Here is a 12,894-nt window from a genome sequence, read left to right on the forward strand (position 1 = left end):
ATATTTTTTTTTCTTTAAAACAGTTTCATCTTTTTATAAACAATAAAAATACCAAGTTTGTCATTTGTCAGTTTCCTCGATGTGAGGTGATCACAACTCCTTAGGTTGTATGCATATACACACAAACATACACACAGAAAAGGAACTTGAGAATTTTGACACTCTGGTTATTTTGAGCTTTACCTGTCTTGACCCAGGCTTTAATGTTTTTTTTTTTTTTTAATATAAGTTATATTTAATATAAATCATTACATTATCTGTCAATGAAAACCAACCTGCTGAAATATCACGTAAAGATGTATTTTATCCTCTGCATTTCCTCAGCAGTCACTGTTCCTATAGACTACATTGCCACCAAAGAACATAGACAGAAAGAACATAGACAGAAATTTTAATATTGAGTAAATGCATGTGAAAGAACACGACAAAAACGGCACTCTTCTGGTATAGCTTTCAGGGGAATTGTGTTGCCTGGCATGTAAGCTTGCTCACGTTTATAGTCGGTTTGGCGTTACCATTTGGCTGCTCTGAAGGGAAAAGAATAGACCCAATACATCATTGTTTAAGCGAGTTTTTATCTTGCATCCATGGCATGGTGTGATGGTACGTCAACTCCAATAAAGCATCTACATATCCGTGCAGCTGAAACTTCAGCATGCCCTGTCAAACCCACACATTGTGATTGTTGGTAAAAATAAATTGACACCTAATGCTTGATGGTATACCCACAAACTCCCATTACTGCCCAGTTTCCAGCCGGCACAATGCAGCAGCCCTGGGTTGATACAGGTGCAATTTGAAACTCAATACTGATTCATTTCATTCTCCTGTCCATTCTCCTAATGGGGCTCTTGAGGTTGTGGCTGGTGGCTGACACTTTAGAGGAACTTTTGATCAGTGATTGGGAATCATGTTTTGAACCTTGAAAGGAAGAGATCACTGGCCAACAGAACTAAAGAGGGGTGATATCCGGTGGAAGAAGAGAAGATAGGGTTACACACAATTGAAGATAGAGAAAGACTATCTCCCAAATGGAAAGTACTGTTAGTACCACAGCTTTACTGGAGTATTTCACACCGGGAGCTGGAAAGCCCTATTGTTCTTTGCATCAATAAGCAGCATTAGTTCTGTATATATTACAGATATCCCACTGTCAGGAAGTAATGTGTTTTTTTTCCTTTCAGACAGAAAAAGAACAATATTACCATAGATCCAGGTTTCCTTTTAAGAGACATTTTGTAGGTCAATGTAGTTTTTTTTTTTTCCCCTCAGTAACTTTCCCTTGGTTCTCATTAATCGAGCTACTGTCAGTTTTTCTTGCTGTTAAAACAATCGTTTGATCTGTAAAACCACCCCTCTATTGACGCTGATCCCCTTTTTCCAGCAACAATGTATTGTATCCATAAACAGGTATGGATGTACATTTGGCTCAGGACGTCACGCTTCAACAGTCTGATCAGTCTTTGCTGTGTCGTTGCAGAATCCCTGGCCGACCACTGGCATTTGTAATTTGTGTGGTTTCGCGTTTCCATTTTATACCACGTACGGAAGCTTCGGACTGCAGACAACAGCACTCGTGCTTCCAGATTGTCCTGAACTAAAGGAAAAGTCCTCCAAAATCTCCTGGGGGCCCCGCTCGCTTGCATGCCTCCTGCAGCAGTTCCCCTCCTGTGGTGGTGATAGCTTCCTCCTGAGAATAAAACAGCCTCATTAGTGTGGCTAGATCTTCTATCACACTGGCAGCCTAATAACGGCATAAACAGCTTTCATCAAAGTGGAAAACAAACAAAATATCACAGCATTTACAGCCAGCAGCAAATCATCACCAGTGTATCTGAATGTCGGTGATATAGTTTGGCATAAGAGAGAAGTTTATGTCTGTCTTTTCATATTGTAGTGTTTGACTTATAGGATAAACTGTCAGGGGAAAGAATGTCATGTTGGTCTCTTCTCCAGTAAGTTCCAGTGACAGAATTGACTTGTCTGGGTCCACACATACAAACGTGGTTTGGTAAGACAAACACATTTGCAATCATTTTTTTTTTTTGGCTTGGTATGATGAAAGCAAAATAAAGACTTAATAAAGACTTCCAGATACATCACTTCCTGTTTCACTAGGGTAAAAAAATGAGGTAACACGCATGCGATATCCCTTTGTCGTCCAACATCACAAAGAAAACAAAAGAACTGGCAGTTCAAAAGAGACAGATGGTCATAGACCTTCATAAATCTGGTAATGGTTACAAGAACATCTGCAAATGATTGAATATACCACAGAGCATTGTCAGGGCAATTATTAAAAAATGCAAAAGATATGGAATAGCTGAAAACCTCATGGGTAGCGGGCGCAAATGCATTTTGCCCCCCAGGACAGGGAGGAGGATGGTGAGAGAAGCAACAAAATCCCCAAGAATCACTGTGAAAGAATTGCAGGCCTTGGTGGTGTCTTGGGGTCACCAGGTTTCAAAAAGCACCATCAGATGCCACCTCCACAACCACAGGCTCTTTGGAAGGGTTGCCAGAAGAAAGCTTTTTTTGACTTCAAGATACAGATGCAAGTGCTTGGAGTTTGCCAAACATTATTAAGTTATGACTGGAAGAAGGTGCTCTGGTCAGATGAGACCAAAATTGAACGTTTTGGTCAGATACATCATCGGCATGTTTGGTGTTGAAACAGAGATGCATACAAGGAGAGGCACCTCATACCCACCGTGAAATATGATGGTGGGTCAATGATGTTTTGGGGCTGTTTTAATTCCAGAGGTCCAGGGGGACTGGTTAAGATTGATGGCATAATGAATTACACCAAGTATCGGGCAGTTTTGGCTTACAATCTGGTTGCTTCTACCAGAAGGCTGGGACTTGGCCGTAGGTGGACTTTCCAACAAGACCACAGAGAAATGGTCCTGTGACAACAAAATCAATGTTCTGTCTGTCCATCTTAGTTGCCGGACCTCAATCCAATTGAAAACCTGTAGGCTGAGTTGAAGAGGGCAGTTGATAGGTGCAGACCAAAGAATGTGAAGGATCTTCGAGGGATCTGCACAAAAGAATGGTCCAGAATCCCTCACTGTGTGTTCCTTAACCTTGTCAAACATTACAGGAAAAGACTCCATGCTGTTATCCTCGCCAGAGTTGGTTGCACTAAGCACTGAATGAGAAGTGCCAATACTTATGAAACCTTGGTTTTGGTGAAATTTTATTTTTATTTTGTATTACGATTTTGTTTGGCTCCATTGAAACATTTATACAGTACAGTATTTCCCACATGTTGCTATTACGAGTTTATCTCTATAATTATATTGTTTACATTTTTTAAATTGTTGTTTGTATATTGTCATTCAGGGGTGCCAGTAATTTTGGAGCCCGCTGTATTCTGTGAGTGTTTTGTTCACAATAACTATCAGTCTCCTTTAAACCAAAATGAGATTTTTGATGGATACAGCCCTTAAGAGTGATGCAGGGAATGAAAACAGCGATGAGTCTGAACTGAACAGGAGGTGTTATTGTTTTCTCTCCCAGTGCTGGAGTTAATGGGCAAAGTATTCTTCATGCATATTTTCTCTGCTCAGGGAAGATCTCCAGTATTTTTGAAAATCCTATCATAATTCTTCCCTCTGAATATTTTAACCATATCAGGGAAGCATGTAGAGCAAAACCATGCTGACAACCTTACAATACTGCGCTAATTAGCATATAACTAATGTCGCAGATTTCACACACTACGCCTCCATCTTTTCCACAATGCACTAACAGCAGAATGTGTCTCCATGGTTACCCTTGTCAGATCTAAGAGGAAATGTGGAATGTCACGGTAGCCCAGCACGATCTCTGATGCTAAAACAGTCACTATGACAGACATTACAATGAAATCATATCAAACCATGCTGGGCTGAATTGTTTTCTATTTCAGCTTTCTGATTGGTTCAGTTTTGTGTCACAAGGTTTGATTTTGTAAACTATTGAAGTCTCACACTGGGAAAAGAAAGTCTAAACAATTTTGAGATCATTTCATTAAAGTCAGATCATTTCATTAAAATGTAATGTCGCCCCAATCTTTTCAGTTGAATTAAGATGCACCACAATCTCATATATCTGTGTTCAAGACCACTAAATTAACCTTATATATGTGTATGGAGTAATTAAATATTAATCACTGCCATATTAAACAAAACTTGAGATTACAATTGTTTTGTAAAACTGTATCCTTGACCCAGAACAAATTGGTTATTTAGCATAAGAATTCGATCCAATTAAATTCAGTTACTTTTTGTATAGCACCCTTTACCCCCCAGTGGATATTGTCATAGAGTCATAGAGAAATAATGAGACATAGTTCATTCCACATTTATGCACAAATTTAAGTCATTATTTCATGAAAATATAATGTCCCTCTTAGCTTTTCAGTTGAATTGAGATGGATCACAATTTCATATCATGTCCTATCATTTCAAGATCGCTTAATTCACCTTACATAGGTGTATGTAGTTATTAAAATTCATACTGCCAGAATCAATAAAGCTTAAAAGAGCAATTTTTTTTTTCTTTTAGAGCTGTACCCTCAACACAGAACCATTTAGCTAAGCATGAGAATTCAGTACAATTTAGTTATCTTTGTATAGCTCCTTGTTTTTCCATTGGATATTGTCAAATAGCAGCTCTTGGTAGTCATAGAGAAATACTTAGATATAATTCACTCCACATTTATGAAGTCATTAATGAAATTTTCTCAGATCTCAGTATCTCTAATGAAAGAAGGGTGTAGTCTTCTTAGCCTCGTGTATAGTGTAGCAGGTGATTGACACATCTGACTTTTAAAAGTGAAGCATTTTTGACACGTAGTATGGCGCAATCGTTAATGAGTGGACCTCCTGAAATTTTGCTGGGCATTCACAAGTCTTACTCGTCAATGAGTTCTTTGACATGCGTACATTGTCAAAATCTTTAATTTGGCTTACATACCTAATCAGTGTGGAGCAAGATAATGTCACAGCTATGTCACCTTAGTGTAACTGTTCTTTGATGTACCTTCATTGTGTACAGTGTAACAAGGTCTTTCACTAACCTTCCCTCTGAGTGTGTAACAAGGTTAAACCCACCTTATGAAAGTCGATGAGATCTGCAAGGGTGGCGTGGCGGTTTTGGTCAACTCCCAGGAAGCTGTAGTGGTCCCCAGAGGCATCAATAAGGAAGTGTTTGAAGCCATTGGCGGTGCGGCAGGATAATATATATCCCCAGATCCTCTCACTCACCCGCACAAGGAAGGAACCCTCAGACGCATTCATAAGCAGAGCTTCTGACTCCTGCCTGGAGATGAGTCCTATGGAGGTGGATCATTGCTATTAAAATAAGTCATAGATTATTCTCACAGATTACTGCAATTATCTAAGCCATTCCACTGAGTTGCTGAGTTTTGCTGTTTTTTTTTGTTTTTTTTTAAAATATATATATAAAAAAATATTGAGAGTTATTTTGGTGCTCAGTGTGCTGTTTATACCAAAAACACACAAGTTAGTACACTAACTCACTAAGTTAGAATTGTAAATTGTGACATCATGGCATTGGTCAGGACAGTAGATTTTGGTTGACACATAAAGACTCTCTAGCATTAACAGTAATCATTAACTTGTCAAATATTATTGAAGAGTTTAGGTCATTATTGCTTCCTAGTTCGTAAGATTCCACCTCCATCATTTCAGATGACTACCGAAACATTTTTTGGGTGTCTTCTCCTGAGTTCAGCTGTTCTTTTGTACTCAGGACTGTGGTATTGCATTACATTTACCAGGCACGTGCATGGTTATGTATGTATGTGTGTGTGTGTGTGTGTGTGTGTGTGTGTGTGTGTCTGAGAAAGAGCGAGAGAGAGCTAGAGAGAGAGAGAGAGAGAGAATTTGTGCATGCGTGATGTTGTTTAGCATTCTCTTCATTAGGATAATAAAGGATTATGTTTTGTGGCTATGTTGCGGTGGAATTTCTGCCACTCAGGGACCCATTAATCTGCTCTCAAATCATTTAAACAGGAATAACACACTATAACCCAGTGTGACGATTCAAAGCTCTAGGCTTCGTGCCAGTAATTAGCCCAGTGAAGCCTCTGAATTATTTAGGAGTACTCTCAATATCTCTTTTGTCTTCCTCTCTGTCTCTCTCTCTCTCTCTCTCTCTCTCTCACACACACACACACACACACACACACAAACACACTCACACACCACTCCCTTTGACCTGTCTGCAAGGTATTCTTGAGTTACAAAATTAGGGCAGATATTCCACTCTCCTTTGTGCAGCACTTTGTGGAATAGGGCTAATAGTATGCACAGAGAGGGCAAAAGGGTATTGTTGTTGTACAGGGTTGGGTAGAGTAAGCAGGAACTATGAAACTAGGTTAAATAATACTGTGAATTTAGAGGCCATGCCGAGGCCAAGGGTCAAACCTAGATCACCATTTCTAAAGGTCAGTATAAAGCTATTGAGCACACATGCTAAATAAATAAATGACTGTCTTTCAATATATCTTAATCTGAGTGGTGAATTATGACTGTGTAACCCATGTGCTTACACTGTGTTGCCTGTGTTTGGTCATACTGGGGAAAAGTGAACACTACTGGATGCTGAAATAGACAGAAAGACAATAGGCATTTTAGGTCTTGCAGTGTGGGATACTACCATGGAACCATGGCGCGATATTGTGGCTGTTCCTCTCATATCCAGCCTGTTTAGGTTTCTGTTCCTTACTGAACCAAAGGATGACAGACTCTCTGGAGCTAGGACGAGGAGCCTTCACCCATGCAGGACTAGAGAGAGAGAGAGAGACAGAGACAGAGAGACACAGACAGACATACGGCAGACATTTAAAGAAAGAAACAAGAAAAGAAAGAAGCAAGCAAAAAGGGATCAAAGTTAAATCATATCACAGCTGGTCCATGTATTCAAATGAATGAAACTGAAACTGAAGCCTAAGACGGGAACAAGAGGGTTCCTATTCATCATGTGTTGGCTGGCATTATGGCGTGAGGGGAAATAGAAGAATTAAGTGAATCCACTTTCCCAACCCTTGAAATACAAATAAACATTATTCAAAATATAACAGCACATTTAAAAACTAATTTGGCTATGATTCCCCTTGGCTTTCATTTTCAGGAATCTGAGGAATAATGGTATTTTTCAGGGAAAGCTGGATTTAGCTAGGGTCCACATACTGTTAAACAAATTTCAAATGATCCACCCCCTTCGGGAAAATTCCGTTTAAGATATTCACCAAGGCAGGGAGACGGTTGGATGTGGTTTGTTTATGAATTGTTGAAGTGTGAGAATTTGAAATTTGTTTGATATTGTGGCCATTGAGTCATGACAATATTTTGATCACAGGAGAAGATCCTCATGATTAAAGTTCACCAGCAGGAGTAAATCCATGAAATCTTGCCATTATATTACGATTTGCCCCCCAAAGAGACCTCCCCCCCACCCCCCCACCCCCAAACACACATCGTGCGTTCTCACACGCGGAAACAAAACGATTCCCCTTTTTCCCTTACCTGTCCATGAGAGGTGGGGCTACTGTGGTACTGTGTCTGCGACTCTGTCTACGGCGGTACAGGGGAGGGGCGGCAGGTTGGAGGCCGGACCTGGATCTACCTTCGCAATTCGTTTTTGTTTGCACTGAGGATTCAATCACAGCGCTGTGCCTCCTTTTCTGGCTTGACCCGTTTATCTGGGCCTGCTGGAACAGTCCACTGAGCCCGGCCACTCGACCCTTCTCAATGGCTCGAAGAGACTGACGTTTATATTCGTCTCTGGCCCTTTGAGCCTTCTCCGTCATCTCTTCATCAGCCACCTTAGAGCGCCGCACTGAGGGAGGGGAGGGGGGGGGGGCAAAGACAGGGAACTTAGGGATAAGAAATGAGGATGGGAGGTATGGAGGTGGAGGGTTAGTAGGGCAGTGGAGCTCAGACAGTGCAGAGGGATTTGCAAAAGAGACATCTTCAGAAAAGGGGGATTTGGAGAAAGAGAGAGTTCCAAGGAGATCCAAGAAAATAAGTTCTAAGTCTCATCTGTAGTGTTATTTGGTTGATTCATCTTTTAGAGGTTTGATCAGTCATCTTTTTTTTTTTTTGCCTTTGTGTTTTATAGGAAACAACATGCGCTTTTTTTATGTACCTCCAATAGAGTTTACATGTGAAAAGTATGGTCATAAATCAATAAATGTGCTATAAATGTGCTATTTAAAAAAAACCCCAAAAAACTTTAATGTGGATATTGCCTTAAAGACAATGGTGAGGGAAGCATAAATGATCTCAGATCTGTATCATGTCCCTGGTAACACCTCCTGAGCAGCATAAGTACTGGAGTAACAACAGGGAAAGTAAGAATGGGACTGAATGGGAATTTTTAAAACAATGGAGAGAAACGAACTGAAAAATCTAGGTGATAAAGGGAAATTAAATTTGTGGTAAGAGGAAAGTTTGAGTGGAAAAAAGAGAGATTTACATTGCTCCTCCCACTCAGTGTCATCTTTTTCACTCCTTTTCTGTTCCTGCTCCAGGGAAATATACAACTCTCTCGCTCTCTTCTCCTCTGCACATCGAATCTCTTCTTCCCCTCTTTTTCTTTCCTCTTCCTCTTGCTTCTGCATGTACAGAGATGAAAAGGAGTGTGACACACACACACACACACACACACACACACACACAGACATATTCAGCCAGCCTATTTAATGAGGCTTAATGAGAATGACTAGTCTTTGCTATATGTGTCCTTACTGATTTCTCCATGTTAATGTTGCGCTAATCCATACACTTCTTCTTAATATGTGCCTTTGGCTCATTATCTGCTCTGAGGTGGAAATCATTTTGATGAATAATTTATCCCGTGGGACAACCTGGAGGTGGCTGGGTAATCGGAGCCACTTAAGGGCTGTAATGCATGGCATGTGGTAATTATGAGTGCGGTATTGTGAGGAGGCAGTGGCCTTTTGACTGGTCCACTGTAGGCTGTTTGCTCAAGACGGACAAAAGAAGACACTTTGTCCAGTAGAAATAAAGACTGGGATTACAGGAGCGGAGAAATGACGGTGTTTGTGTACAGGAGTGACTGACTTGGCCCACACAAGATTCCGGTCAGACTTTATGGCAGTCACTCACATACGTAAGACGGTAATAAAAGGTAAGAAGTTGACAGCTCATAAAGATATCAAAAATACCACGCGGACAGAAAACGGAAGGTTTCGGAAGTATCTTCCTCTAAAACGTCTAATATTAATCTTCTTTTGTGTTGCTACAACTATTCTCTTTTTTCCAAGAGACTAGAAAGAGAACAGTTAAGATCTTTAATGACTCATCGTTCCCTGGTGGGAAGGCCGGACAGCACACAGCCTTGATAAACGACTTCTTTAATATTTGACGAGTTTCTTAAGAAGGTCTCATTACTGGACTTAAAATCTTTTCTTGCTGTCTAAAGCACTGCGGGGTACTGTGGACGAGAACGATATTGGAGAATGCGCCCCTGCTGACTTTCCTGACCTCGTTCTTCTCTTATCTCTCTCTGTTTTCTATCTCTCCAAATATTATAAAGTTAACAGAGATAAAACTTTCTCTGCAGCCCCCCCCCCCCCCCCCCCCCCCATCCAAAACAAAACAGCTCTGACTCAATGAAAGCCCTACAGCTAAATTGACTTCTGATCTAAAATGAATAAGTGAGCCCATTTTTCTCTTTCTCTTAAATGGTCAACAGAATCCATCTTAATCATTTCTCTTTGTCAGCTTTATTATAAGGTTTCAAGGATGAGAGATGAGGTCCTGAGAATGTGTGGATATCTACATGGAGATTAAACCTAGAGTTGGTGGTATGCACAGACTCTACAAATACACAAAGAATACAGGCACACAGTGTTCACACTCTACCAAAGGAACGAGGGGTCCTAAACACTGCCATTTAGCCGTCTCAGCTGAGGATAGCTCTCCCTTGGCTGGTCTCTGCCCCAGATTGGGTATTGATTGTTTGATCCTAAGGTTGCATCTCTCCATTTTCCACCGAGAACTGGGATACAGAAAAACGTCCCTCCTTCCACCAGCGCAATGTCACACTACCTGCCTAAATATTTGACAAGGCTGTACCAGCAAGTACGTCCAGCAAACAAATGCTGTGCCCTTAAGCTAGACATCAGCACAGGGCCCGCTAAAATCCATTGATCATGCGGATTGTGTGTGAAAGAAAATCTCTCTGGGTCTCCATCACTCACACACAGCCAGATTGCTCCCTTTGCCAGAGTGACAGAACACTTAAGAGCGTGTGGATAGACAGGCCGGTCCCTGGCCTCTGTAAGACTGACACGCCACCTTAATGTTTGTCAGTTAACCAGTATAAATGTATTTTGTGTTGTTTTTATGAAACAGAAAAGCCTCTGTTTCCAAGTAAATGCAGTGCACTTTGATTTTTTTAAGCAGCAGAATGTGCAAAATACACACAGAATGAAAACTTTTACAATGCATCATAGCTGCATAATTTGATTTACATTTGGGATTCAACTGGAGGTACCAAAGAGGTCAGCAGAAACTTGTCAAATATAAAAACCACCAATGAAGGGCTTTTTATTTTCTTTTTGTAAAATGCAGTATAGATTGAAGTTGATGTTATTTTCCCACCTTTAATTCCTCTCTGATGCGTTCCTCCTCTTGCTTGGCTGCTTTCCTGTCCTCCGCTTCTTCCTTCCATTTTCCTGCTATGAGGCGAGCCTTCTCTTTAGTTATGGCATCCCTGAATTTCTGTTTAATCTCCGCTTCCTTAGCCTGCCTTCAGAGAAAGAGAAGGAGGAAAACTTGTACCATTTCCTTGGTCACTCACCTGTATAAGTTTATTATCCAACATTTATTTAAAAGTTTTCATTCAACAAACCTGAACCTATTTTGTCCATGTACATTTAATCTTAGATTGAAAACCTGGCCTTTATAAACATTGCAAACCTCTACAATCTTCTTTATAACTGCAATATACTGTTCTCTCTGCAGTGTGATGAAGAAGGCTAACACCAGTCTGGCTGCAGTTGGAGACTTTGTGATATTATTACAAAGTGACCATGACAAGTGTCCTCACTTTACCATGATGTATTATCACCTCTCACATTTTACACACCTGCCTCAGTCTTAAAGCTCAGTTCCAGTTCTTTAATCATTCCCATTACATGTGCTGGATTGCACACGCGTTAAACTTTTTAGTGAGATGGTCTTATAACGGTGCTGTCAAACCTGTGTCGGTAAGTCATAAATCTTCTAGTTACAGAGGAAGTGGTTAAACAGAAACACAAGGTCTTTTATACACAAAACCAGTTAAATCATATCACCTCACTTAATTATAATTTCATAGGAACGTATACACATTGAACTGAAGGGGAAATGGAAAATCTACCTCCCCCTCTTTTTGCCCCCTTAATTTATCATTACAGAAGAAGCGGTTCAACAGTAGCACTCACACTTTTATACATAAAGCCAGTGAACACATAAAGCTGGTTAACTCTCTTAAGTTATATCTCTACCCTGTATTATAAATTTTATATGAAAGTATACACATCGAACTTAAGGGGAAGTGGGAAATCTATTTTGTGAGGGCAAAATGCATAAATTGAAATTAGAGCTGAGCACTTGTCTCTAATCTAGTTTGGCTTTGTGAGAAATTATATTCTTTCAGTCATACCTCCATGCTATCTCAGAAACACTTCCATGCTATCTCTGATCTAATATGATCTAGAATGTTCCAGCACACTCACCACTGTTCCTCAGCCTCCTGCTGAGCCTGCCGCCTGGCTTTCTCCTCCATCCACTCCTGCACAATCTGCTCGTAGGGTTTGTCTCCAGGGGCCTCTCCCATCACCCATACCCAAACTTCTCCATCTCTGCCTTTCAGCCATTGAACGTTTCTCCTTTCCCCTACAGAAAGCCAGAGTGACCAAGCTCACCAGTTTACAGCTGACAAAAACCATCCAATTCATCCCAAACTTTCTGGCTTGTTTGACTGTACCTGAAAATCACTCAAATTGGGCAGATGTGTATTTGTGAGAAATTTTACAGCAGAAGTGTCTGTTTCTTGATTTTCATTCTGAAAGCAATCTAATGGGAGAAGCCAGGCAACAAGCCTGTGCTGTTACTCAAAGAGAGGAGAAAAAACTGGATGTTTGTTGCTGGACTCACCATCTCCCTGGTGAGAGGCTGGGCTCTTCTCCCAGCTCTCCTCTCTGCTCTCTCGTTCGGTCCAGCGCCGAACCTGTTCCCGTCGGATTTCATAGAATAGGATCTGTCTCTGTTCTTCGTTAAGTTCTGCCAGCAGCTCTGGCTCCACATACATGTCTCTGAGGATCTGCTGCATCATGCTGACTTGTTTCTTTTCTTCTCTTCCTTCACCACATGCCAGACAGAGGGCCTCGTCAATTCAATTCAGTTCAGCTCAGCTCAAAGCAAGGGTGTAAGACTGGCAAAACTTCATTCACAAGCAATACTGTTAATGCCTGAATAGTGAGAAGAAAAGAAGGAGAAGATGAAGAAGAAGAAGAAGCAGAAGAAGAAGAAGAAAAATGAAGAAAATGATGGTGGGTATTCAGAAGAAGCAACAGAAGACAGAGTGAGAAAAACAGAAATAAAACACTAAATACAATATCAATTTTCTGTTCTACTACTTACTTACTTTCACCTTACTTGTTTTCCAGATAGGCCATCTCCAGGCATCTATTCCTGGTCCCACAACTCCTGTTTTTCTATTGTCCCGGCATTGAACCTCTTTGTTTATCCCCAGATAATTTTGCTAATCTAGAGCTTCATCAAATGGGATACCCCTATCCTTTGCCATGTCTTTTCCAAGGTTAAACACTGGTATTTTAGTAACTCTACTGTTTGCTTCAGAATGGAA

General features: G+C 40.7%; 1 protein-coding gene across 1 annotated transcript; it reads right to left on the reverse strand.

Moving 5' to 3' along the window:
• Positions 1-1,597: 1,597 nt before the first annotated feature.
• Positions 1,598-12,360, reverse strand: sh2d4ba (SH2 domain containing 4Ba). The gene is made up of 8 exons (XM_030772317.1): positions 12,183-12,360; positions 11,762-11,921; positions 10,644-10,791; positions 8,491-8,629; positions 7,539-7,851; positions 6,670-6,797; positions 5,100-5,320; positions 1,598-1,690 (listed from the first exon to the last, which is right to left on the reverse strand). Exons 1-8 carry the CDS (start codon positions 12,358-12,360, stop codon positions 1,598-1,600), a joined length of 1,380 nt encoding a protein of 459 aa, XP_030628177.1.
• Positions 12,361-12,894: the final 534 nt, after the last annotated feature.

Source organism: Chanos chanos, chromosome 4 (assembly GCF_902362185.1).
Source record: "Chanos chanos chromosome 4, fChaCha1.1, whole genome shotgun sequence".
Classification (NCBI taxonomy): Eukaryota; Metazoa; Chordata; class Actinopteri; order Gonorynchiformes; family Chanidae; genus Chanos; species Chanos chanos.

Excerpts from the sequence above, each read along its gene's own strand:
- sh2d4ba (XM_030772317.1), bottom strand. The coding sequence starts at position 12,360 with ATGATGCAGCAGATCCTCAGAGACATGTATGTGGAGCCAGAGCTGCTG. Across the intron at positions 6,798-7,538 it reads GCCCCACCTCTCATGGACAG|TCCTGCATGGGTGAAGGCTC; the intron begins GTAAGGGAAAAA and ends CTCTCTCTCTAG. Across the intron at positions 1,691-5,099 it reads ATCTCATCGACTTTCATAAG|GAGGAAGCTATCACCACCAC; the intron begins GTGGGTTTAACC and ends TTTTATTCTCAG.